Below are 27,498 nucleotides of genomic sequence, written 5' to 3' on the forward strand. Positions count from 1 at the left end.
AAGTTATCTTCTCTTTGGGTAAAATTCTTTATCTGAGTACTTAATACAAAACTTTATTTTAAGCTTTCTTAGACATTTTTATAGCTACTTTGTGAAAGAAATTTACTACTGCTTTCAAAAGGAAACCAAACTAGTGTTTTGTATTGACTTACTAAGTTTCTGCCCAGTGTAGTCAGTCAAAATTTATTCTGTTTCCCCTTATGATTTCTTCTATACCTTTTAGAGTCTGTTGGACATGTAATGGATGACTTTCTCATCTGAAACTTGAATAATACTTGATTTCCTATTTTTCTTTATAGTAGGAAACTTTTGTGAAGTTACTCTGAGATATACAACAAAAGAATTTTGAATTAGACTATAGCTTTTTCCTAACTTTTGTCGTGGTATCCTGAAGAGAATTCCATTAATATTATTTTGTGTAAGAATAAGCCATGTCCTTTTTAAGCTGTTTTAGAGTACTTGAGCTACCATAACAAAATACCATGATCTGTGTGATTTAAACAATAGAATTTTATTTGCTTACAGTTTAGAGATTTTGAAGTCTCATGGAAGGGTGCCAGTGTGGTTGTGGTGCAGATGGTTGCTTTCTTGCTTTATCCGCGTATATGTGGCCTTTTGAAAGAGACTGAGATGATGGTATCTCTTCTAAACTAATCATGACGATCTCACCCTCATGGTTTCAGAAATCATAATTACCTCCAAATGACCAACGTTTAAATGCCATAACTTGGGGGTTCAAGCATCAATAGATGAATTTTGAGGAGACATGAACATTTAGTCCATAACAGAAGCAAAATATACAGATTAGATATCCTTATTTGAAGTGCTCGAGATCAGATTTAGAATTACAGAATTTTTTAAGAATGTTTAGTGTGGTGTAATCCTAGCACTCAGGAGGCTGAAGCAGGAAGATTGCCACAAGTTTGAGGCCAGGCTGGGCTACATAGTGAGTTCAAGGTCAGCCTGGATTACACAATGAGATCTTGACTCAAAAAACAAAATAAACAAAAAGGAATTTTTTTAGAGTGTTAACATATGCATAATGAGATATCTTGGGAATGGGAACCATAATATTGGCTTATTTTACTTTGTATACTTTATACACATAGCCTGAAGATAATTTTGTCCATTATTTTCAATAATTTTGGACATTTTGACTGAGATTAGTAACATGTCAAGTGTAGAATTTTCCACTTGTGGTATCATGTTGGTTCTTTCTTTGTGGCATCAAGTTTCAGACTTTGAAGCATTTTGCATCTCAGATTTTTAGATTAGGGATTATCAGTCTCAACTTGAAATATCTTGGGTTGGGTATTTCAGAGTATACTTTTTAAAAGTTTAAAAGACTTCTGGTAACTTTAAAAATAAAGTTTTTGGTTTGATTCTTGCTCCCACCACATTGTTACTCCTTTTTTTTTTCACCCTTGCGAAGCGCGTTGTGTGTGAGCCATGTGTGTTCTCATTCCTCATTCTCTTCATGTTGTGTAATCCGACTTCTGTATTCGTACTATCTGAACAGGAGCCAGAGTACCCTGCTTGAAGGTTCATTAACTTTCTTTCAGCTCTCACTTTCCTTCTGAACCACTTGGCAATGCAGATGCCCTGCCTTTGATTTTCACAGTATCATAATCTGAGTCTTTCCTCTGTGTAATTGACTTTTCTGTGTTACTTCCTCCATCTTTGTGTGTGTGTGTGAATGTTTAAAAACAAAACAAAGCAAAACAAAACAAAAATTGTTTATCTAACACATATAGATATGATGCAGAGTTTTGTCTCTAACTCTTCTTCCAGTTACTCATCACATTTTTAAACTCCAAGTGTCTTTCTAGTTCAGATAACCAGAAACCAGTCTTACTCTTGATTTCCTTAATTTTTTAATGGCACTGTAATTCTTTGATTCATGTAGTTGTATTTTCTTTAAGTTATCTTTTACTTTGCCCTGTTTTCCCTATATACTATTTGTCAGGTCCTCTTGTTTCTGCTCTCACAGTATGTTTCATTCTTCACTCTGGTTTCATCTCCATTTCTTTATTCAGTTTTCCATCATGTTATTGAACTATTTTTATAAATTGATCATTTTCATTTCATGTTAATTCATTTCCTTTTCTACATTATTGTATATCTTGCCTTGACCTGTCAAGTTAATATTATTAAAATAAGAATTTGGTCACTTGCTAGGAGAGTTTAAATTGTTACTCAGATATGCCATAATTTTGTTTCTAATTCTCATTCTGCTTTAATGTACTAAAGGTAATAGACTGTTCTCAGTTTCCTTCCCAGAATACATCTTAGTATTTTTTGCCAAATGCAGTTCTCTTGTCTTGAGTGGTTTGTTTTTCTACTGTAATTTAGGATCCTACCTGTCCTTCAAGGTTGAATTAAAGCATTCATACATAATGACAGCTAGGAGGAATCAGTTGAGATGTATTCTTCCTCCTAGTTAATGATGATGTAGTCTTGAAAAATGAAAAGAGAATGGGTATTTTTTTTACCAGAAAAATGACAAGCATGCATATTAATAGATCTGTTCATTAGCTAGATTTAACTATTCCACAATGGCTATATACTTCTAAACATCATGTTGTATACAGTAAGTACATGCAACTTTATCTCACAATTATAAAAGATAGCCTCCTTCAGGGCGTTCTAGGTTTGCTCATCTACTTTTGTTTTTTCTGAACTTTGATATTTTGCTTTCTATCTCATTACTGAGTCTGTATTCATCTTTGCATCTCCCTCAGTGCCTGACTCCTTGAGTCAGTCCTTAAGTGAGTTGGAATAAATATCGAGGTTGAGAGGAAGTAGAAAAAATGAGTGGAATAAAACCTTGACTTACTAATTAACTCTTTCTTCCTTTCTGAAAAACTTTAAAGTAGAAGAGAATATAACTTAGACTCATTTCTGGTAGTGGTCTGAAAAGTATGAAATCAGCAAACTTGGAATTTGGGTCTCTTCTTTTTGGCAGTGTTGTACATTTAGAATGCAAAAGCTTCTTAATCAAAGGATTATCTAAGATCTTACTCATAAAACATATATGTCTGGCAGCAGTTTAAAAATGAGCTGTTTTTATTAGGTTGCACATAGTTTTTCTCCACACCCTTCCCTTAAGCTAATTCTTAAGAGGTGAGACATAGAGAAGTTTTGATCATGTAATAAAATAGCAGGTAAAGAAAGACTAATTTAAGTTCTCTAAAGTAAATGTAGTATGAGAACTTCAGTATGTTGCCTTACATGTTTATCACTCAGTTGTCATGAATTTACTATCTGGTACTATAGTTGGGATTTCTTTAAGAAATATAGTGAAATTTGAGAATAACCTCACATTTTTCATAATATTTTTTATCACTTTCTCTTCTCCCTCTCCAACACATTACAAAGACTTATTTTAACTTTCAAAATACTATCCTCAATAATTACCCATTGAGTAAAAAGTACTCTTTTTATATTGATTTCACATGTTATATTTGCCATAATGGAAAAAAAAAAAAGTATGTCCTTATGAAGAGTAAATATATTTAGGGCAAAATAGTATTTACATAAATTTGATATACTGTCTTTACTCTATGAATGAGAATAAGCATGATAACACCTTATCAACTTCTAGAAGAAATAATCAAGGCAGCAAATAAAGAAAAATTTCTTTGTAAATGAGGAATTAGTTTGGGGTTGGATAGGGAGACCCAAATTGTTTAGTTGGAATTATGGCCAGCCACAGGTTAATTAGTGTTCTTGTAGAAATATTTCTGTAAGGTGTGTAGTCTTCAAGAACATGATTTTGTATTGAATAATGATTATAATTTACTTAAAATTTCCTTTCTATAAAATCATGTTTAGTAACTTCATTAAGCACATATATATCAGGCACTATACCTTATAGGCATATAAGGAGACTCTACATGCTTTCTCGATGTTCAGCTTTCTCTTTCCTGACACCCACAATTGAAAGTAGAGAAGGTTTATTTGGTTTACAGTTTCAGAAGATTCAGTCCACGTTTGGCTGGCATTAAGACAGGAATATCATGAGTAATGCTTGGCAGACTCTGGAGTTCTAAGCAAGCAGGCAGGCGCCACTGGTTCCAGAAGCCCAGCGGCCTAGTGTAAGTGTCCCGCATACTTTCCCCTCGAGTCCAGCTAGTTTGGGACCCTCTCTCGGCCCCAGCCAGGGAACCTTGTGGCTTCCAGGTGCACTGGAGCAGTGCGGCAGGTCCGTGGGGCCGGCATAAGCCTCCCCTCTCGCGGTTGTGCTTGGCGGACTGTGAAGTGCTAAGCAAGCAGGTCGGCGCCATCGGTTCCAGAGGCTGGACTTGAACCGGCCTGCTCCACCCCCAGTGACCCTCTATCAATCCAGGGAACTGGGTGCCAGAGTCCAGGAGCTGAGGGCATAGAAGAGGATTTCCAAGAGATCCTGAGGAAGCCTTAGAATAACACTCGTAACATTTGAAACACAGAAATATAGGAAAATGACAGAATGAAAGATCAAATTACAGTCTCAAACCTCCAGCCCATCCAAAGAAACCTTAGGAGTGATGTACATAGAAGAAAGCATATGCCATACACCTCAAATATTGGACATAATAGCAACTGAAATAAACAAGCAACACCAGGAAGCTTTAAAGGAATTCAAACTAGAAATAATCTCCCAGGTAAAAGAAGAAATGATAAAAGAAATAAAAGAGATGCTGAATATACCTAAAGAAGACACAGTTTAAAAATTGGAGGAATTAAACAAAAAGATAGAATCCCTAGATGAGCAATATAAGAAGCAAACAATACATAAAGCAGATGCACAGAGATATACAGGAAATCAAAAATTCTACTGAAAGCTATAAAAACCACCTCAGTGAAGGTAGAATTTCAGACCTTGAAGACAGGATTGCAGCTAGTGAACAGGAAAGGAAAGATCTTTTAAAAATAACAAGGAATCAGGAAATAACAATTCAACAACTGCAAGATGATGCAAAGAAAACAACATAAGATTGATAGGGATTAATGAAAAAGACAGGGACAACATAAAGGATGTCAAGAGGATATTTAGAGAAGGCTTAGCTGAAAATTTCCCAAATATGAGATCGGAAATCGACATCAGGATCAGTGAAACGTATAGAACTCCAAATAGTCATAACCAAAATAAAACTACACTCAGACATATAATAATCACCATCCCAGAAATCCAGCATACGAATAGAATATTAAAAGCTGTCAGAGAGAAAATACAGATCACTTATAAAGGAAAACCTATCAGAATCACAGCAGACTTCTCAGCACAAACAATAAAGTCAAGAAGAGCATGGAAGTATTCCAGATCCTAAAGGAAAATGATTTCCAACCTAGATGGTTGTACCCTGCAAAAATGTCCTTCAAAATTGATGGTGAAATAAGATACTTCCATGACAAAGAACAGCTGAAGAACTTCATGATCACCAGGCCAACCCTGCAAAAAATACTGAAAGACAGTTTAGATACACTTCAGAAAAAACCACTAAGCAAAGCAGACAATTAAACAGAACAGAAAGATAAAGATGTAACAACAGAAAGAAAACATGTCAACAATAAACCAACATATAACAATTATAACCATTAATGTAAATGGTCTCAATGTACCAATTAAAAGAAACAGACTGGCAGAATGGATCAAGAAACAAAATCCAACCATATGCTGTCTACAAGAAACCCATCTAACCCAAAAGGATACTCATAGACTGAAAGTCAAAGGATGGAAAACAATACTTCACACAACAGGAACCCAAAAAAACAGTAGGAGTAGCAATTCTGTTTGCAGACAGTGTGGACTTTAAAGCAATAATGATCAGAAGAGATAAAGAAGGTCACTACATACTTGTTAGGGGAAAACTTCAAGAGGAAGAAATAACTATCTTAAATGTATATGCACCAAATTCCAGAGCACCCAGTTATATAAAATGAATAGTAACAGAAATGAAAAATCAAATTATCAGTAACACAATTGTAACAAGGGACGTTAACACACCATTGACACCAAGGGACAGATCAAGCAGACAGAAAATCAGCAAAGAAATAACAGAAATGAATCACACCTGTGAAAAAATGAACTTGATAGACATATACAGAGTGTTCCATCCAACAACATCAGAAGAAATATTCTTCTCAGCAGTACATGGATCATTCTCTAAAATAGACCATATATTAGCTCACAGAACATATTTAAATAAAGGCAAAAGAGTTGAAATTATCCCTTGCATGTTATCAGATCATAGCGCTTTGAAATTAGAAATTAATGATAAAAAATATTGCAAAAATCCTACAAACACATGGAAACTGAATAAGACACTCTTGAGTAATCAGTGGGTCACAGGGGTAATTAAGAAATTAAATAATACCTACCTAAGCAAATGAAAATACAAATACAACTTACTGGAGTCTGTGGGGTGCAATGAAAACCATCCTCAGAGGAAAATTTATTGCACTGAGTTCCCACATCAGGAAAACAGAACGAATACAAATAAGTAACATGATGCTACACCTCAAACATCTAGAAAAAGAAGAGCAAGTCAAGCCCAAAGCCAAAAGAGAGGAAATTATACAAATCAGAGCAGAAATCAATGCAATAGAGACTAAGAAAACAATCCAAAGAATCAATGAATCAAAGAGTTGGTTCTTTGAAAGAATAAAATTGATAAGCCCCTAGCCAATCTTATTTTAAAAAAGGGAAGAAAAAGCTCAAATTCATGCAATAAGAAATGAAAAAGGTGAAATCACTACCGACTCTATAGAAATACAGAAGATCATCAACAGCTATTTCGAAAAACTCTACTCTGAAAGGCTTGATAACACAGAAGAAATAGACAGATTCCTAGAAACATATGAAGTACCAAAGCTAGGTCAAGAGGATGTAAGACTGCTGAATAACCCAATTTCTATTAATGAAATTGAAAATGTAATTAAGTCCTTACCTCCAAAGAAGAGCCCAGGCCCAGACGCATTCACTACAGGATTCTATAAGAAATACAAAGAAGACCTAATGCCGACACTCCTCAAACTCTTCAATGAAATTGAAAGGGAAGTAATCCTTTCTAAGTCATTCCTGGAAGCAAGTATTACTCTAGTACCAAAACCTGAGAAAGCCCCAACTAAAAAAGAGGACTATAGACCAGTCTCCCTAATGAACACAGATGCAAAAATTCTCAATAAAATATTGGCAAATAGGATGCAGCAAATCATCAAGAAGATTATACACCATGACCAAGTGGAATTCATCCCAGGCATGCAGGGATGGTACAACATACGTAAATCAATAAATGTAATCCACCATGTCAATAAGGCCAAAAGTAAGAATCACATGATCATTTCTATAGATGCAGAAAAAGTTTTTGATAAGGTCCAACATTCATTCATGATAAGAACTTTACAGAAAATTGGAATAGATGGTATTTACCTCAATATTATAAAGGCCATCTACGACAAACCAACAGCCAGTATCATACTAAATGGCCAAAAATTTAAGGCCTTTACTTTAAAAATCAGGCACAAGACAAGGATTTTTTTTATCACCACTCCTATTTAATATAGTAGGAAATATATATATTTGATATAGTAGGAAATATACTAGGAAATACTAGCCAGAGCAATTAGACAAGAGAGAAAAATAAAAGGGGTAAAGATAGGAAAAGAAGTTAAATTATCATTGTTTGCAGATGACATGATACTCTACATAGAAGACCCCCTAAACTCCATTGAAAGACTCTTAGATATAATAAATAAATTCAATAATGTAGCTGGATACAAAATCAATACTCAAAAATTGATAGCATTCCTATACACTAACAACAAAATGACGGAGATAGAAATAAGAGAAGCCACACCCTTCACACTAGCAACCAAAAAAATGAAATATTTATTACTCTTACGAAAGAAGTGAAAGACCTATACAGGAAAAATTATAATACACTGAAAAAAATTAAAGATGATCTCAGAAAATGGAAAGACATCCCTTGCTCATGGATAGGAAGAATAAATATTGTGAAAATGGCCATTCTCGCAAAACTCTTACACAGATTCAATGCAATCCCAATAAAAATGCCATCTACATGCCTTATAGATTTAGAGAAATCACTCCTAAAATTCATCTGGAGTGAGAAGAGATCTAGAATAGCAAAGATAGTTCTAAGTAACAAAGGCAAGGCAGGAGGCATCACAATCCCTGACTTGAAGTTATACTACAAAGCAACTGTAGTAAAATCAACATGGTACTGGAATCAAAACAGAGCTGAAGATCAATGGAATAGATTAGAAGATACAACAAGAACTACAAACACACTCAACCAGCTTATCTTTGATAAAGGAGCCAAACAGGTTCACTGGAAGAATGACAGTCTCTTTTATAAATGGTATTGGAAAAACTGGCTCTCCATATTATAAATGGTATTGGAAAAACTGGCTCGCCAAAAACTAAAACTAGACCCATGCCTATCACCATGTACTAAATTAAAATCTAAATGGATCAAAGATCTGAATATTAAAACAAAAACACTAAATCTATTGGAAGACAAATTGGGTAGAAACCTTGAAGACATAGGGTTAGTAGAGAATTCATGAACAGGACTCAAACCGCACGGGAAGTACTTTCCAGAATCAATAATTGGGATCACCTCTTATTAAAAAGTTTCTGCATGTCAAAGAAATCTCTAGCATAGTGAAAAGAAAACCCACAAACTGGGAAAAAAATCTTAGTGAACTCTCCCTCAGACAAAGTACTTCTGTCTAAAGCATATAAAAAATTTTAAAAAATCAGACCCCCAAAAAGATCCAACCCAAAAATGGGCATCTGAGATGAATACACACTTCTCAGATGAAGAAAAACAAATGGCAAATAAATACATGAAAAAATGTTCATCATCATTAGTCATTGGAGAAATGCATATTAAAACCACACTGAGATTCCATCTCACTCCTGAAAGAATGGCCAGGATCAAGAATACCATCAACAATAAATGCTTTAGAAGCTGTGGGGAAAAAGGAACTCTCCTGCATTATTGGTGGGAGTGTAGACTGGTGCAACCACTGTGGAGGTTAGTCTGGAGATTCCTCAAAAAGCTGGGATTGAAAGTCCCATTTGTTTGAGCTATCCCACTCCTAGGCATTTTCCCAGAAGAACTGAAAGCAGCATACCACAGTGATATATGTGCACCCATGTTAGTAGCAGCACAATTTATAATTGCCAGATCTTAGAAACGACCTAAGTGTCCATCAACTGAGGAATGGATAAAAAAGCTGTTTTATTTTTATACAGTGGAGTACTACTCAGCTATAAAGAATGATCACATTGAGCCATTTATAAATAAATGGATGCAGCTTGAGACCATACTCGTAAGTGAAATAAATCAAACTCACATGTATGAATACTGAATAGTTTCCCTATTGTAAGAAATGATTCAAATATATTAAAGTATGTGGTAATCATAGTTCTCCATTATGTGGCTTTGAAGTCTTATCAAGTTTTCACTCATTAATTGGAATGGCTTTATTCTGAGCTGTTTGATATTATTGCCTGTGATGATATGAATTGCTATTTTGAAGAAAACAAGACATCATAATAGCTAGTGCTGATTTAATATCATCTTGATGTCCCACCAAAATATTGTTCTTCTGTCTCCATTGGTTTTATCATGTTTTGTCTTACTGGATTTTATTATATGTGATAGTATAAACAAAAATATTTATAGGCAAAGAGATAATATAGAAACCATTGTTCATTTTCCGTTAGCTGGTTCTAAATATCCTGTAATACTTTCATCCTCTTGAATGGTTTCACACTGCCTTGATATGTTTGATGCCATAGTATACGAAGTTGTACTCAAATATTTCAAGGAAAGAGACACTGTGGTAACTAATATTCAGTCGGTTATCTTGTGTGAGGCACTAGTTTACTGAAATTATTGTGCTTTGACCTGTATAGTTACATTGTTATATCCTTTTTTATCTCAATCTCCCCCTTTTTAAAAAAAATTATTTTTTTATTATTTTTTAATTAAGGGAAAAAATTAGCAGGATATATTATAGTAACTTTTTTGATTTCCTATTTACTTGATTTGAACCCCTGGATTGCTCCCACCATCTTGTTTTCACTGATTTTACTCTGTTCTGTTCTGTTTGATAGTATCAAGTTTGAGGGTATAGGTAACTAGTTTGAAGGCAGTAAGATTCACTATGATGCCCATTCTGGTTTGACTATTACCTTCTTTTGAAGTCCTGTAATGTCTGCAGTGTTTAGGTTTTATTGTTTTTGTTCTATACTGTTTTGTTCAACTAGTTTTATTATAACTAACAATGATATAGGTGATTCTTTTTAAGGTAGCAAGAGACATTATGGTGACCATTGTTGATTACCTTGTATTCTGTTTTTACATCATGTACTATGTCCGTCTTTGTTTTGACTGACTGCTTTGTTTTGTCATATTTGGTTGTATTCTCTTCTAATAAAAAAGTAGTAAGAATAATTAGAGTAATAAAACCCAAAATGTGTAAATGTTGTTGTAAAAAAGAGAGGGAAAAAAAGTGCTCTAAAAGATACAACTGCAAGTGTATTTAGGTATGTTAAGATAAATGACCATATTACTAAGTTTTTGTTGGATCATTGAACACAACTGTTTGCAGTCTCACTGTTTCAATGTCTACTTTGTATGCTTTAATCCTGTAACTTGAACAACTGTTTCTAAGATGACAATATGTAATCTATTAAGTAGTGATTTCTTACTGTTTTTGTGAAATTCTGTATTATTTGTACCCTTATACTGTTTATTTTTTCTCCTTTAAATAACATTTTAAAAAAAGGAAAAAAAAAAAGATAGGAATATCATGTTGGGAGTCCATAACAAAGCAAAGATGCTTAGTTCATGGCACCTCAGAAGCAGAGCAGACAAACAGCACAGAAAAAAGGGCCAGGGACCATATATAATACTGAGGATCACACCTCCATGGCCTGTCCAAACATACCCAGAAGTACAGTTTACATTTTCCTTGGCTGCTCCAAAGCCAATCTGTTTGACAAGCGGAACTTTTACATCTCACCTTTTGTCAGTGTGATACCTTAACACATCTCCTTAAACTATACTTAATTGCCAAATAAATAAAGTAAGTTAATAATTCTACATACCATAATACAGGTATCTTGTGTATAACAAAATGCAATAATTCCTTCACCAAAATGTCAAGAATTTCACTGTTTTTCAAAAGTCAGTGTCTCTTCTTAGCTGTGAACCTCTGTGTAAACAAGTAGGCAAGCAAAGTTACGTGGTCTCCAAGTACAATGAGACAGGATAAATATTCTCATTCCAAACAGGAGGAATGGGGAATAGAAAAGAGTTAGATCAGAGTACGACCAACCTTAAGTCCTCTGGCTCCATATCCCTGGTCCAGGTGGTAGGGTATGAATTCCAGAGTGCTCAAGCAGCCCCGCTCCATGGCTTTGCTGTTTGCAGCCCACTGGGCATCTCTTTTGGGGTGACTCCTCTCAAGGTCAGCCCCTTTTCTTGTTAGCCATTCCACATTCCTGGCATCTCCATCCAGGTGGAGTGTCCACTGCATTGTTATTTTCATTCCCATACCTTTGCAGGTGTGTGAATCCTTTGCAGGGAGTGAGTCCTTGCATGGTCTCCCTAGCCTTCCTTTGAAAACTGAGTGGAAGTTTTTTTGACCTCAGAACTCACATTCTACATAGCAGAAACCTAAACATCATGCAAATGGTAGCAGGTCACTGTGGCTCTAGGGAATCTTTGAGTGACTGGATGAGTGACGACAGTGAAATGAACCCTGCAGAATCAATTTCTTTGTTGCCCCTTTTCAAGCAGGAATCCCAGGGAGTCTTCTGAAATGAGAGATTGACACTTTTGCACATTCAACGTTGCAGTTAGTAAGATCTTTTTGATTTCTTAGATGCCTTCAAATAATCTTTTTTTTTCTTGCCCCTGTAGAAAGTACTCAGTTTCTTTTTAGTGGCATGAATTTCTTCAGCAACCACAGTTCCTTTGGCTCTAGTTTTATGTATGGTTCCTTTTGGGCCAGAATTTAAGATTTTCAAATTTTCTTTTTTGTGCCTCTGGTTTACACATAATCTGGCTTAAAGCAACTAGCCATATTCATGCCACATCCTGAAAGTTGGGCTTCCTTGAAATTTCCTCCAGCAGATCAATTATCCTACTTTCCTTACACGGAACCTCCCTAAGATTCTCAGATCATGGGCAAATGTAGTATTTTATTGCCAGAATGTAGTATATGTAGTCTGTTGCCAATGAAGTCCTTATTCCCAACTGAAGCCTCCTGACCCTGGCCTTTACCATCCATCCTCATCTTCTGAGGTCCAACTAGAATCAGCCACCAAGCTCTTACTGCATTCTAGGGCTTCTGTAAGCCCAGTTCTCCGAACTTTTCTTACTGCCTCCACAAGCTAGTTACAATGGCTTCTAAACCACATAGTTGTACACAGCCATAGCAATAACTCTACTTCTCTGGTAGCATTTTCCTGTATTGGTCAGTTTTTCCATGCTGAGACACAATAATAAATACCCACAACCTAAAGGAGGTGATATTTAGTTTGGCTTGTAGTTTTGAGGGATTCAGTCCATGTACAGCTGTCTCCAGGGCAGAAACATCATAGCAAAACAGTGTGGCAGAGCAAAGATGCTTAGCTCTTGGCAACAAGGAAGAAGAGTAGGGGAACAGTTCCAGAGAAAAGGAGGTCAGGGATCTATGTAATACCCTAAGTCGTACTTTCATAACTCATCCAGATAGACCCAGAAGTGTGCGTTAGTAATTTCCCTAGGCATGCCAAGCCAATCAAGTTGACAAATTTTAAGCTTAACTACCACACATATAAAAGAGGAATTAAAGTACCTTTTGATAAATGAGTTCCATGAAAGTTTAAACTGTATTGTTGTCTTTGTTAAATATTTTCTCTGCCTGTGTCCATACAAAATAGAGTTCACATCCAAGTAATTATGTGATCTAATAAAACTCATTCAGAGACACACATTTATATGATGCTTATGATTAATAAAATTTTATGTTAGACCATAAAAGATTTAGTAACAAAACAAAACCCTAGATTATTTGTGTAATAAAAACCCAGAAGAGTCAAAGTAATAAAAGATAGTTTTGGTTTTTTTTAAATTAATAAAATATGAAAATGGCTGTTTGGGAGTTGAGGCCACTATTTACTTTCTTTATAACATATAGGGTTTATTGTCTGTACCATACTCTGATTTTAGTTTGTATTAGTATTGTTTCTCAATTTGTCAAGATTACTGTGGGAATATATAAGATAATACTAAGAAAAACTTTTAAGAGAATGTAATTTGCCTCTTGAGGACCTTTGCTATCTTTCATCTTTAAAGATGCCTTAAACTGGAAGCTCTGTTCTCTGAAATTTCCCTTTTCTCTTTATTTCCTCATTCAAAGTTAATTTCCTTGTCAAAACAAAGCAAAACATAGGCAGAGACATAAATAGAGATTCTCTTAGGGATCACTTGCACTAATGATAGGAGTATATTAACATTAAAATGCCTGTATTTGATTTCTAATGGTGACATGGATAGGTGAGTAATATATTTTCCAGAATGAGACTCACAACCTCTACCATTTATAATAAAACAAGAGTTAAAATTTATGAACTCATAATTTTTAGGCATTAAACCAAACATTTTATTATATTCAGGTGAAATATGCAAATATAGCAAACTAATTCAAAGTAGAATCCTTTTCCTTCATCTCTTATAGGCAGCCTTTCCATATAGGTACCTGAAAAAAGGTACACTTCAGCCTTGTGGCTTAGCACAGCTACCATCAGTGTTAGATACCTTTAATTCTGTGATTTTCAGTTCTTTTATAAGGTAAAGTGGGAGAACTGGAAAGCATAGATGTAATATGAAAAGTTACATTCATATTATAATTGACTCAGTTTTTATTTTAAAGTCACAATGCCTACTTTGAAATTTTGAATGACTCTAAAGGAAGTCATGAGATATTTGTGTTTCTCACAGCAAGCATGGATGTAGTAAAAGATTACTTTAAAATGTGACTATTACTCCATTTGGAGGTTTTCTAATTCTGACTACATACTAGAAATTTATAAAGAATAATTTTTACTTGATTTTATGTATTCTTATTGATCCTGTTTATGGTTTTCTTTATTATTTGAAAGCAACATTAAACAGATTAAAAAGTTAAATTCTGATTAGTTCTCTTCTCTATTACAATTTATTATTTTTGCTGGGCATGGTGGCTTATGCCTGTATCCAGTTGGGAGCTGAGGCAGGGGGATCGTTGTGAGTTTGAGACCAGCCTGGGCTACAAGGTGAGCTTATGGCCAGCCTGAACTGCATAGGGAGACCCTGTCTTAAAAAGACAAAAAACAAACAAACGAAAAACCCAATTTACTGTTTTTGTGACAATGCTAAAAAACAAATATGTTTAGTAACTTAAAAATAGCATAGGTTTGTTTGTTTCTTTTTTTGTTTGTTTTTGGTGCTGGGGATCGAACTCATGAACTTGCACTTGCCAGGCAGGCGCTTAGGCCACTGAGCTAAATCCCTAGCCCCATATGTTTGGTTCAGGAGTATGATGCCTAGTCTGGAAAAATAGCTGCTCATATAAGCATTACTTTAATTAAGACATTTAAAAATCTGTATTACCCAGAAATTTACTGTGTTTCTTTTTCAGTCATTCCCACTTCTCCTCTAGGCAATCATTGTTCCAGTGTTTGTTGCTGTCACTCTATTTTTCCTTTTCTGTCTTAGAATCATCTTTCCCCACATCTGGCTTTTGTGTTGCATGTTTTTCTGATTCATTTATGTTTGTTTAATGAAGTAGTCTACTTTTTTTCTCTTATCTTGCTAGGCAGTGTTTTGTTGTAGAGATACAGCACAGTTGTTGATCCATTAATGGTTATTTGAGTTGTCTTAGGTTTTGGCTTTTATGAACAGAACTTCTGTGAACATTTGTATTTTATGTAGACATGAAATTTCCTTCATATGGGAGTGAAGTTGTTAGATCATCTGTAAGTACATGCTTGCTTTCATAAAAGTTTCCCATGCGTTTTTCCATAAGGTTGCACATGCCCAACAACAATGATAAGGGAATTCCAGTTGTTCCATATCCTTGGAAACATGTTATATTATCAGTCTTTTTACTTTATTCCTCCACGTTGATACAGAGTACTTTCAATGTGGCTTTATGTTTTCTTGATGGTTTTACTTATTAAGCACCTTTGTATGTACTTATTGGCCACTGATACATTTTTCTGCTGTGTTTGTTTAATTGGTATTTTTGGTTTTTGTTTTGTTGAGACAGAGTCTTGCTGTGCAGCTCAGGCTAACTTTGAGCCAACTGTATAGCCCAGGCTAGCCCTGAACTTGGGATGATCCTCCAGCCTCAGCCTCCCAAGCGTTGAGGTTATGGGTGTGTACCATCATGCCCAGTGTGGATATGTTTCTTTAAGTCTTTTACTTCCTTTAAGACTTGTCTTCTATTATTAAATTGTAGAGTTGCTTTTTTAAAAAACTAGAATCTAGAATCCTTGTCTCAGCAACAAGAAAGCGACTAAGGCAAATAATGTGTTTAGGACTGTATATTAATGATGTATTCTTAGTATTCTGTATTCTTACTAATAACGATACGTCACACGTATTGTGACTGTTGGAGACAAAACAGGACTAATGGGATCCACGCTTAGAAAATATGAAACTTAGATTCTACACAAAAAGTACCTTAAAACAGATTTTGGCCCTACACATTAAAAAAATGACACTTTTCAAAAGCAAATAGAGAACAAACTCTTCAAGATGTTCAAATAGGTATAATTCCCTTAAGATGCAAAATCCATCAAACATAAAAACCAAAATTAAAAAAAAAACCCAAACAGGTAAGCTAGACTCAAAATCGAAAACATCTGTTCTTATAAAGACACTTATTTAGAAAACAAAAAGGCAGCCCACAGACTGGGAGACGATATTCACAATACAATGCAAGTGTGATGGAAGTCTGTTTGATGATCCAGTCACCTTATGAAAGTCTGGCCTCTGAAAATGTGAGGTTTTGGTGAGGGCTTTCTAGATCTGAACCATAGTACCGTTTGTGCATCAGACTTATTCAAAAGAGTATGGTCCTCTGTATGAAATCTTTACTCAGAAATAAAGACTGAATCATCTTGAGTTCTGTGTTATTTTACACATTATATATTGCGATTTGGGTGAATGTTTGGTTTCTGCAAAGCTGGAAGCATACCTCAAGTTTGGCTAACACAGAGTTGAGGGTCTTTGGATTTGATCTATAATAAAACAGAACTGATTAACATTCTACTCGAGGTCATTCCATCTCCTTTGTCTGTGGTCCTCTTTCTCATACGGTCTGGGCAATTTTTATTTGTTGTTTAAACAGAAGGAAAACATCAGGTAGGTGCTGTGTATGAAAGAACTGGTTGAACTCACAGGTCTTTCTCTTTTTTCCCTTTTCCCTGCCTTCTGTTTATTTTTTCTTTGAGTTAGTTTTTCTTCTCTTTGAACTCTTCCCTTCGTCTTTCCCTTTTGGAAAAATAGCCGCAGGTACTCTGCAGTCCCTTTTTTCTTTGTATGTCTGTTTTCCTGAGTTTGAGGTTTACATTTCCATAAGCTTCTAGCCTACTGTCTCGAAGTGTTTGATTTTCTTGGGTTAAATATCAATTAGAGTGCACTTGAGAGGGCAAGTATTTTATAAGTACATAACACAGACGCGAACAGGCTTTCCTTTTCACTGCCTCCTCTCTACTACTTTAGCAGTCCCAGTTTGCCACAACACCTGTTTTAATTGGAGCAGTTCTACTCTACCTCTTGCCCATGAGAATCCAATATATAAGAATCTATACTATTCTTTGGTGTTATTTAGTACTTTTTTTTTTTAACATGTGGGTTTGACGAGCTACCTTATATTTCCCCAGATAGAAAACAGCTCATTATTAATATATAATCATTGTGTTTTTCTTTCTATTTTCTCTCCTTTCTCTTTTTACCCTGTGGTTCTTGTGCAGGTCTTGTTCAGCGTTGTGTGATCATCCAGAAAGATGACAATGGATTTGGGCTGACTGTCAGCGGAGACAATCCGGTCTTCGTACAGTCTGTGAAAGAAGGCAAGGCATTTTTAAAACAGTTTGTCATTTGGGAGTGAATAGAGCAAAAATAGGAGAACTTCAATAGTACCTGTTGCTTAAAATGAAATAATTACACACATTGTAGGTCATGGGAACTAGATTTGTCTGTGTTATAGGAACGAATTAACTGTAGTACTCTAGTTGTGGGGTTTTTTTTTTTTTCACAATTCTTCATTTTAGATACCATGATTCCTTGGTCATGGTACTTCATATGGCATCACTTACAGGTGTTTCTAGAACTTCATTTCATTGCACCAGCAGTATTGGGGTAGGGACAGATTAAAGAAAAGATTATAGACTCAAAAATAGAAATTCTTTTGCCAAAACAGTAAAATGTTTTGGTGTTACCATATATTGAGTACATCTTTAATGCTGGGTGCTATAATTTGAGCTAGTTATTTTAATTTCTCATTTTCTAGATGACTTTGAGGTCCAGAGTGAAAAACATTAAGTCCCAGTCACACAACTAGTGAATGGCAGAGGCAGGATTTGAAACTAGTATATCTGGCTTGAGAGCCCGTGTTTTTAGCTGCTTTGTTACTTTCTCTTTTAAGAAAATTATCAATGAATGCAAATAAAGCATATTTAAAATAATTAATATCTTATACAGATGGAGCAGCCATGCGGGCTGGAGTACAGACAGGTGATCGAATCATCAAGGTAAGGAAGAGACTAGGAATTCATGGTAGGATTAAAAAACAATATATGTTAGCTACATTTTTAAAACAAGTTTTGTGATAAGCAGCACATTATATATGGATCAGTTGAGTGTAAAAACTTACTTGATTTGTTTTAAATTAATGTTACCCTTCACTGAAGGACATAATAAAAGGTTTAAGTAAATGCATACATATACTGTCTTGCGTAGAAGAATAATTCACTGTTACAGAGATAATTTCTGTCCCAATTAATCTGTTAGCAAGAATTATCATCAAAATATACATGTAGAATCGTAATGGTGTATTATTACTTGTCAAACTGATTGTTCTTATATACAAACTTTAAGAGATACAAGACTGAAGAGGGTTGGGAGTGTAGCTCAGGGGCAGAGTTCTTGCTGTATGTGTGACACCCTGGATTCAGTCCTCATCACTGTGAAAATAAAAATGCTAGGTGAAGAAAAAAATTGTATTATGAATATGGATATGTATGAGAGGAAGGTGGTATGGACTAATTTTAAATATGTGACACTACTGTAAATATATGCCTGCTAGTAGAATATTATAGTCCAGATACATGCCAGGAATTTTGACTTATAGAGAAAGAGTGGACTAATCAATAATTATGCGTCAAACAATTGACTAATTTAGTTACCTAAAATCAAACTATTATATTGGAAAAGATAACAGGAACATATTTTATAAAAATAATTTTAAAAAATATTGAATACATTATGGAGTGTGTTATCCTTAACTATCATAAGAGAACTTTTAAATTACTATGAAAATAATAATTCTAATACAGAATTGAAGACCTGTATCAGGCAAATGCCATAGTAATTGAAGTAAATAAACATTAATGAGGATATGTCCAGCCTCCGTGATAACAAAAGAAATAGAAGTTAAAATGATGAGTTAAATATACAGAGTCTACCCCAAATTGTATACACACTTCAGGAAAAGAAAACCTTGTGTGATTTTAATACTAAATTTATTGAGATATCATGAGATTAATACAAGTTAGCTTTGGCCTCTACAATTACAAGAGGTGCCCTCAAAGTGGTGGCCTAGTCACCACTTTGAGATTGCTGCATACATGTTTTCAATTTTTTTCTAAGGCCAGCAGTGTAGTGGGTTTTTGTATGGTGTCCCCCATACAAGGGTAACACCATCTATTTAAAAAAAAAAATCATACTATTTTTCTTTTCCTGAATTGTGTGTGTGTGTGAGAGAGAGAGAGACAGAGAAAGAGACACACACACACAGACTCTGCAGATTTGGTTACTGGGAAATCAAAAGATTGATAATTCACACTTAAGGTAGTATGAATTTGGTAAAGTAGCTGCTGTCATACGTTTGAGTATAAATTAGGTAAAATCTGCTGGATAGAAATTTATGAGTACATGTTAAAAGCCTTTAAGAAAATGTCTCTTTGACTAGAAATTTTTCTTTTAGGAACTTATTTAAGGAAATAAGCATAGAAATGAGAAGTGGTTTGTGTACAGGAAAGTCCATTTTGGCTTTGTCACACTGAACACTTATGAACAATCTGAATATGCATAGACTGGGGGTAAAAGAAATTATATTTCAACTACAAGCCTGTAGGAAGAATGGATTAGGCCAGTGTGGATCTATTGTGACAGGCATTCAGGATAAAATTACATTCTGTATATGTACATGTCATTCTTATATTTGCGTGCTAGGAAAGCATCTCTTAAGATTAAATGTCATAATAGTGACATCTGGAGGTGTGGAGTATACTCTTTTATTTCTGGTTTATACACTTACATATTTGAATGTCACATTAGTATTATTTGTATCAGAGAAAAAGTTAATTTGATGTTTCTCCCTTAGTTTAGCTTAATTAAGACTTTGGATAACATTTTTTACATTTAGCCTGTCTGAAAATTAATTTTCTTTGTAAAAATTATACTATGTTTGGAAAACTAAAATTGAGTATTATTATAAATTGTTTTTTATTTGTTTATTATTTTTTGATTTATTATAATTTTGACAAATCAGTGAATTGTTAATTAAATCCAAAGGCATCTTTACTAATTACATTAGTGCTTCACTGTGAAAAAGTTTGTTTTGTGGCTTGTTTTATCATTTGTCATGGGGAATAGTTATAATGTGTCCTTTAAATTAAGTTCTTGCTTTGTGTTCAAGTTTATTTTGTTGTTGAACGCATCTTACAGAACAGTAGTAAAAGTAAATTTTGTAATTGCCTTTAAATCAAAGCTTTATATTCTTTTTTTTTGTTGCTGGATATAACTTAAAGTGGTGAAAGTGAATTTTGAAACAAAAAACCTTAGCTTTTGTGGTAAGGGGAAGTGAACTCAGGAGTGCTCTACCACCTATATCCCCAGATTTTTAAATTTTTTATGTTTTATTTTTTATTTCTGACAGTATATCACTAACTTGCCCAGGCAGGATTCAAACTTGTTATTTCCTGCCTCTACCTTCCTTTGTATTAGAATTATAGGCATGCCCCACTGCACTGGCTTGAAATTCGTACGTATATGTTAATGTAACCTTGTTTATTATATTATTAAATAGATTATATTGCATGTAATGTTCAAGATCAGTTTATTCATTTCACAATAGGATATTTCTGATATACACTATTTTCATTTTCTTATAGGTGAATGGAACTCTGGTGACTCATTCAAACCATTTGGAGGTGGTGAAGCTAATCAAATGTAAGTGAATGTCTTTCTCAATTTTGAATATTTTCTGATGCCCTTAATCAGGAAATGTTTCCTGTAATAGGTCACATATCAAATATTTTAGATTTTGTAGGCAATGTAGTTTACTTCTGGACTGTATCATTGTAGCACAGAAGCAGCCATGGAGAAATGGACTAACCTCTTGTCTTTTCAGGGTCAAAAGTGGAGAGGGTCTTCACTATGTTGCTAGGGAGGCATGGTCAGCCCAGGCTTCTGCCAGGGCTTTTTCCCTATCTTCATAGGCCGATGAAGGTTTTAGTTATCCTGTGAACTTTGCTTAAAAACGGTGATGGATAGATACTTGAAATCTTGGAGTTGGGTAAAGTCTGAGCCTTACAGTCCGTGGGCCTCTGTTTCACTTGTCATTGTTGGCTCCACCTGCTTCCTAGAAGATAGTTTGTTTTCTAATTGTTTCATTTATTGGATGGTTAAGAGTATCACATTATAGCAGAAGTAAAAAAAATCACACAACAGTCCTCTACCTAAAACACAGCTATTCTTTCTTTGTTCTGGCTTGATTGGAGCTCCATGTATTTGTTATTACATCTCTTATGAGAAAATAAGAGTTTAAAATAAACTGAATACAATAAAAAAGAATTTATGAACTTTTGCCCCTGTTCTAGTAAATGAGAAGTAAGTGAGAATTATTTGTGGCCAAGTAAAGTCACTAATGTTTTACTTAATTTCACTGAGTACACAGACTTTGTTTTTCTTTTTGAGTGTTTTGAGATAAGGTCTTGCTGTGTAGTCCCAGCCAATCTCACTATGTAGCCAAGCTGGCTTTGAACTCAACAATCTACCTGCCTCAGCTCCCAAGTACTGGGATTATAGGTGCACACCACTGCATGCAGCTGAGTAGATAAACATCTTTAACATAAATTTGTAACCTGAATTCTTTCTTGACCTTGTTGCTTAGATTGAGTAATCCTGAATTCCTTTTGCTTTTCATCAGAATATCAGTGTTCTAAATGGTCACTTTGATCATAGTTATTAACTTTAGCACATTTGTTTTCATTCTTTTTATTTTATCTTAAAGAGAATGAAACCCAACAAAACAGAATAAAACCAATCAAAACAAAGCAGAAAAAGTGGTACAGAACTTCAAAACAGGATAATAGGAAATCAACAATGGCTACCATAATATATCTTGCTATCTTCATAATAGTGTCCATATCATCAGACATATCAAAATCAAACAAAACAATAAAGTAATCAAAACGTAACATTGAATAAGACAAAACAATAAATTGGAAAAAAACAAAACAGTGAGAACATTACTGCACGTTGTTATCTTTAAAATAGTTGCTTAGGTTACCAGGCACAGGGATAAAGCATTAGATTTCAACAATAAGACAGGAGGAAATCCCCCACAGTTGCCATAATGTATGCTGCCATCCTCCAAGTAGATGCCCAGACACCAGCTCCAGTCCTGCAGTCAACCAAATAATACAAGCATCAAGCTATTCCCTTTCCTTCAGTTGTTATCATCTCACCTTGAGTCCTCTGAATTAGTGGTGAGGAGGAGAGGAGGGATGCTTTTCTGGTTCTTCAGCCTGCTCAGAGTAAGGCATGGTTTCTCTTCTGGCTGAGTCTTTCCAATTCACATGGCAGAGTCTTTCCAATTCACATGGCAGAGCCTGTTTCACAAGAAGGCTTGGTTTCTCTTCTGGTTGGGGCTCATTCTGATCAGCATGGCGGAGCTTGCTTCATGGGAACGCCTAACTATAGCACACTTTAAAAGATACACAGTGATAGAGACCTGCTGTCCTGGTGCTCCTGGCACAGAGAGGTCTGGAAGAGAACAGCTGGGATTGGGGCAGAACCCTGTGCCACGGTGACATTAGTCAGCTGCTTCTGGCACAGAGAGAACTGGCAGGATCTGCTGGGGCTGAACCAAGCCTCTGCTTGGGGACCAATAAGCAGAAACAAAATAGTCGCAACTCTATGACATCCAGAAAGTACAGCCTAATTTACGATTGACTGGCACAGAAGCTGGAGGCTAGCCTGCACCGTCCCTGTATCCCTGCCTACCCCAGATAACAGCAAATTGGGGAAGATGAAAAAACTCAAGTCAGCACGCTTCTGAAAGGCCCTAAGCAATATGGAGAGGGCCAGAGACCCCCAGGACACTCCAGTCTGAAAGAAACCAGAAACATGACAAGAGATAGAAATAAAAAAAATTCTCCAGCTGCCCAACATGAGAAAATAAGCCCAGGAGAAGTAAACACTGAAGAGAACAAGCACAGTAACCATCCAATACTTGATACAGCATCAGCCGAAATTAAAAAATACCTCCATGACCTCAAAGATGAATTTAAAGCTGTACTCCTGATCCAAGTGAGGCAAGATATAAAGAGATTAATTAAAGAAATGACAAGCCCTGCCCAAGAGAACACAGATGGAAGAACTGAGGAAATCAGAAAAGAAAGAGAAACTTCTGAAGAAGAATTTAAACATAACTTAGAATACATGAAAACAGATCCAAAGAGATTACCAGGAAACTAAAAACTCCATTGAACACTGGCAAAATGCTCTGACAGAAACTAAAGGCAGCCTTCTGAAACTTGAAGAGAGATTTATGACATATGATCGTGAAAGAAAAAACCTCTTAAAAAGGAACCAGAAAGAAACAATTCGAAAGCTAGATGACAAAAGGATATATAACTTTTTTTTTTTTTTTTTTTTGTCTTTTTCGTTTTTATCGGTACCGGGGACCGAACTCACAGACTGCCTGCTTGCAAGGCAGGTGCTTATGCCGCTGAGCTAAATCCCCAGCCCCAAGGATATATAACTTAAGAATAAAGAATGTGAGTGAGGAAGCAGGAGCAACCAAAAATGAAATACAAAGAATATTCACAGATACATTAAAGCAAAATTTCCCATGTATAGCAAAAAGAAATGATATCCAGATAAAAGAGGCATACACAACACCAGCTACCTACAACCAAAACAGAACTACAACTAGACATATAATAATCAAGATTCCAGAAATCTACCAAAAGAACAGAATATTAAAAGCAGCCAGAGAAAAGAAGCAGATTACCTACAACAGGAAAATTATCAAAATAACAACAGACTTATCACAAACTCTTAAGTCAAGAAGGGAATGGGGAGAAATATTCCAAGTCCTGAAAGAAAATAATATGCAACCAAGACTCATATACCCGTCAAAACTCTATCTCAAAATTAATGGAGAATAAGATGCTTCCAAGACAAAGAGAAACTGTGGGAGTTCGTGGCCACCAATCCAACCCTACATAGAGTGCTGAAGGACATTCCAGAGAAAGAGAGGAAGGGATACTAGGATTCCAGCAACAGTGGCAGAGAGGACTTCATGAATGGGGCAGACAATGGAATGAGGGAATAAGGTGGACAAATTATAGCAGAAAAGTGGAGTAACAGACATGAGGCAGAGACAGTAAGCTATAGTATAGACAGCTCTGAAACACTATTAAAAAAGGCAGAAGTCATTGTTAATAGTGTATCAGGATTTAAAAGACACAGTAGTCTTATCATCATATTTAGTTTGAATTTAATTTGTTCTGGTCTGTCCACCCATGTCAGATTTGAGGGCACAGACATCTGACCCAAAAATAGCAGGTTATACCATGGAAACTATCCTTACTTACCTATTAACTTAAACTGAAATCCTGTATTACTTACATTGTCTTACTATGGCTGATCTTAATTGAATCCGATTCATAAGACCACAGGTTTGCCTTGGCTGATTTTATTTGAATTTGGTATGCTTGTTAGTATCAACCCTAAAAGTAGAGGCAACTACTCTGAAGATGACAAGATGTAAAGGATATCCATACTGGTATTAATTATTAACAGCTCTCAAATCCTACAATGCTTTCAAAGTTTTGTTTTTTAAAAATAGGTAATACTGGGGCTGGGGATTTAGCTCAGCGGCATAAGTGCCTGCCTTGCGAGCAGGCAGTCATGAGTTCAATCTCCGGTACCGATAAAAAGGAAAAAGACCAAAAAAAAAAAAAAAAAAAAAAGATAATACTATATTAAGCCGATGATGTGGACAAATCTATTGAAAATAACAAGAGAAAACATAGTAACTACAGAAGATCACCTATATTGTGGTCTTATATGTCTTATCCATTGCATGTTTTTCTAGAAATTTGTTTTGCTGTCTTGTTATGATTTGTTTTTCCCTATAATACAGAGAGGATAGATATATATATGTAGAAATTCACACATGAGATTTTTTTAAAAAATTGTTTACAGGAACAGATTATATAATGCAAGATGTAATGAACAGATAGTCTGAAGAAGAGACACTAAGAAACCCAATGCTAATTTTGTAGCATTATGATATAAATTCTAGCAACACTATTATTCACTGATCAGAATGATTAGTCTAGTCTCTTAAGTTCAATTTCAGCATATGTAAAGATGGAGATGGCTACCATGAAGAGAATGAGATGTGATGGTAGTTATTATTGTCTTCCCCAATGTTAGATATTGAAGACCTAAAAAGCCTTCATCATCCTGTAATGATTTGATTAGTTCTATAATATGCAATATGTATATAATGTGGGTGAAGATGGGGACAACTATTTGTAAGAAACTAGAGACAGTTAGATAGACAGTGAAGATCTCCAGTGGACTTGCTTTGAAATCTGTATTTCTTTAAATTGTTTTTTTAAACTGTTTTGTTCTGTTTTGATATGTTTAATCTTACCCTCTTTGAGATGTAAAACAAGTGTGTAGGACTGATAACCATATTACTGAGTTTTTGTTCGATCATTGAGCAGAACTGCTTGCAGTGTCACTTTTTGACTGTCGTTTTGAATACATTAATTTTGTAACCTGAACAGCTATTTCTAAGATGACAATATGTAACTTATCAACCAGTGATTTCTTACCGTTTATTTTTCTGTAATTTTGTATTATTTCTACCCTTTTTTATCTCCATTTTTTTTTTGTTTCATTTTCTTTAAATAAAAAAAAAAGATACACAGTGATCAAAGTTAACTTCTGTACTGGAATAAATCTGCATAATTAAGAAGGTTATGGCTTACATATTTTTGCACGCTACATAAATATGATGATTTATATGAATAATAAGTAGTACCTGTTGTCTATTGTAGTTTATAAGAAGAATATGTCTTCAGCCTTCTAGATTTATTGTATATTGCAATATAAATTATGTTAGCACCAGGCATGGTGGTGCACACCTGAAATTCCAGCAGCTGGGAGGCTGAGATAGGAGTATTGCAGCAAGTTCAAAGCCAGCCTGCATAGGAAGATCCTGTTTCAGAAAACTAAAATAATAATAATTATATGTTGACATTGTAGTAGTAGTAGATTACTTGTCCAACATTGAGGGCTTAACTGAAACCTCGAAGTTAAGTATAAAACATTCTTAAGTATCCAAAACAGACATAAACTTCATAGACCTGAGACCTATGTAGTTCACTTGAAATTACTGTCTTGTGCCCTTTTTAATGCCTGTTCTAGACATTATTTGTGTGATTTCAAATTGCTACTCTTCAGAAGAAGCAAAAGAAGGGAAGGGAAGGGCTAGGAAGCTTTTGGGAGCAATCACACAGGCAAGTAAGATAGGATTACTTTCTGACAGACCATAAGTCTGGAAACCCTTAGAAAATATTTATACTTCACATCTGTCTGCTCAGTTATTATTGATGAGTTCTACAGGAGCTTATATTGGGAAGCAAGTGTAAAATATATTGAAAAGTTCTATTAAAAAGTCTTAACAAAAACTTTCATTTAAAGATAGTTATTTTTAAGTCATTTACGGTTGTAACATCTCTTTTTCAGTGATAGATAATGAGTGTTTGTTGTTGAATTTTTCTGGTTATGATAAATTTTGCTGTGTAGATTTTTTTCTCTTTTTAATATGTCTAGTGAATTTCTGTTCACTTTTCCAGATGTTTCAATTAAAAGTTGCTACTGACTGGGCCAGATATGGTGGGGTATGCCTATAATCTCAGCACTCGGGAGGCTGAGGCAGGGGATTGCTGCAAGTTCAAGGCCAGCCTGGGCTACATAATGAGTTCAAGGCCAGCCTAAATTACATGTGAAGATCCTGTCTCAAAAACCAAATAAAATTTGCTATTTACTGTTTTTTCCTTTATTATGGAATATGTTTTAAAAAGTTAATTGAAAGTTATGTTGTTATATACCAGAATGTTACATAAACCCTGCCTAATTAGTATATCCTAAAATACAATGATTCTAAAATTTATATTTTAGAAATTACTTTATAACTATTAGTAAATGCCTGTTAACTATCTCTAAATTAAGAATATAGATTTTTAAAAAATTTTAAAATTTTATTTTAAAGAGATTAAGACAAAAGAGGACAAAACAAAGCAGATCAGAACCGAACAATGTAAGCAACATAGCACTTCACCACAAGACAACCAGATATTAACAGTAGCTACCGTAATGTTTCTTTCTTTGAAATAGTTGAGTATACCTTCACATACAATAGTATCAGACATAACAAAATAATATAAAACCATTCAAGAGAATGAAAGTATTACAGGGCATTCAGAATCAAATAACAGAAAATGAACAATGGCTACTATATTATCTCATTTTCCATAAAAAAATTTGTTTATACTATCAAACATATTAAAATCCAGTAAGATATAACATGATAGAACCAATGGGAACAGAAGAACAAAAAGCATGGTAGGACTCCAAAGCAAGATGATATTAAATCAGCAATGGCTGCCATAACGTCTTGTTTTCTTCAAAATAGCTGTTCATAACATCACACATAATAAAATCAAGCAAAACAAAACAATCAAACCATTTCAACTAATGAATGAAAACATAAAGCTTCAAAGCAATGTAGTGGGGAATCATGATTACCATAAAATCTTATGTATCCTTATCATTTCTTACACTAGGGAGACTATACAGTATTTATACATGTGAGTTTGATTTATATCACTGATGAGTGTAGTCTCAA

General features: G+C 34.8%; 1 protein-coding gene across 6 annotated transcripts in view; it reads left to right on the forward strand.

Annotated features, from left to right (window-relative positions):
* Positions 1 to 27,498, forward strand: part of Arhgef12 (Rho guanine nucleotide exchange factor 12) — a 155,205-nt gene that overhangs the window by 68,476 nt on the left and 59,231 nt on the right. For all 6 annotated transcript variants that reach the window (XM_063255933.1, XM_063255934.1, XM_063255935.1 and 3 more), the window contains 3 exons: positions 17,030 to 17,128; positions 17,760 to 17,809; positions 20,453 to 20,510. In XM_063255933.1, the coding sequence (XP_063112003.1) occupies positions 17,030 to 17,128; positions 17,760 to 17,809; positions 20,453 to 20,510 (207 nt within the window). The remainder of the gene's footprint in view (positions 1 to 17,029; positions 17,129 to 17,759; positions 17,810 to 20,452; positions 20,511 to 27,498) is intronic.

Source organism: Cavia porcellus, unplaced genomic scaffold (assembly GCF_034190915.1).
Source record: "Cavia porcellus strain 051 isolate PalLab524CR breed Dunkin Hartley unplaced genomic scaffold, mCavPor4.1 scaffold_9, whole genome shotgun sequence".
In the NCBI taxonomy this organism is placed as follows: domain Eukaryota; kingdom Metazoa; phylum Chordata; class Mammalia; order Rodentia; family Caviidae; genus Cavia; species Cavia porcellus.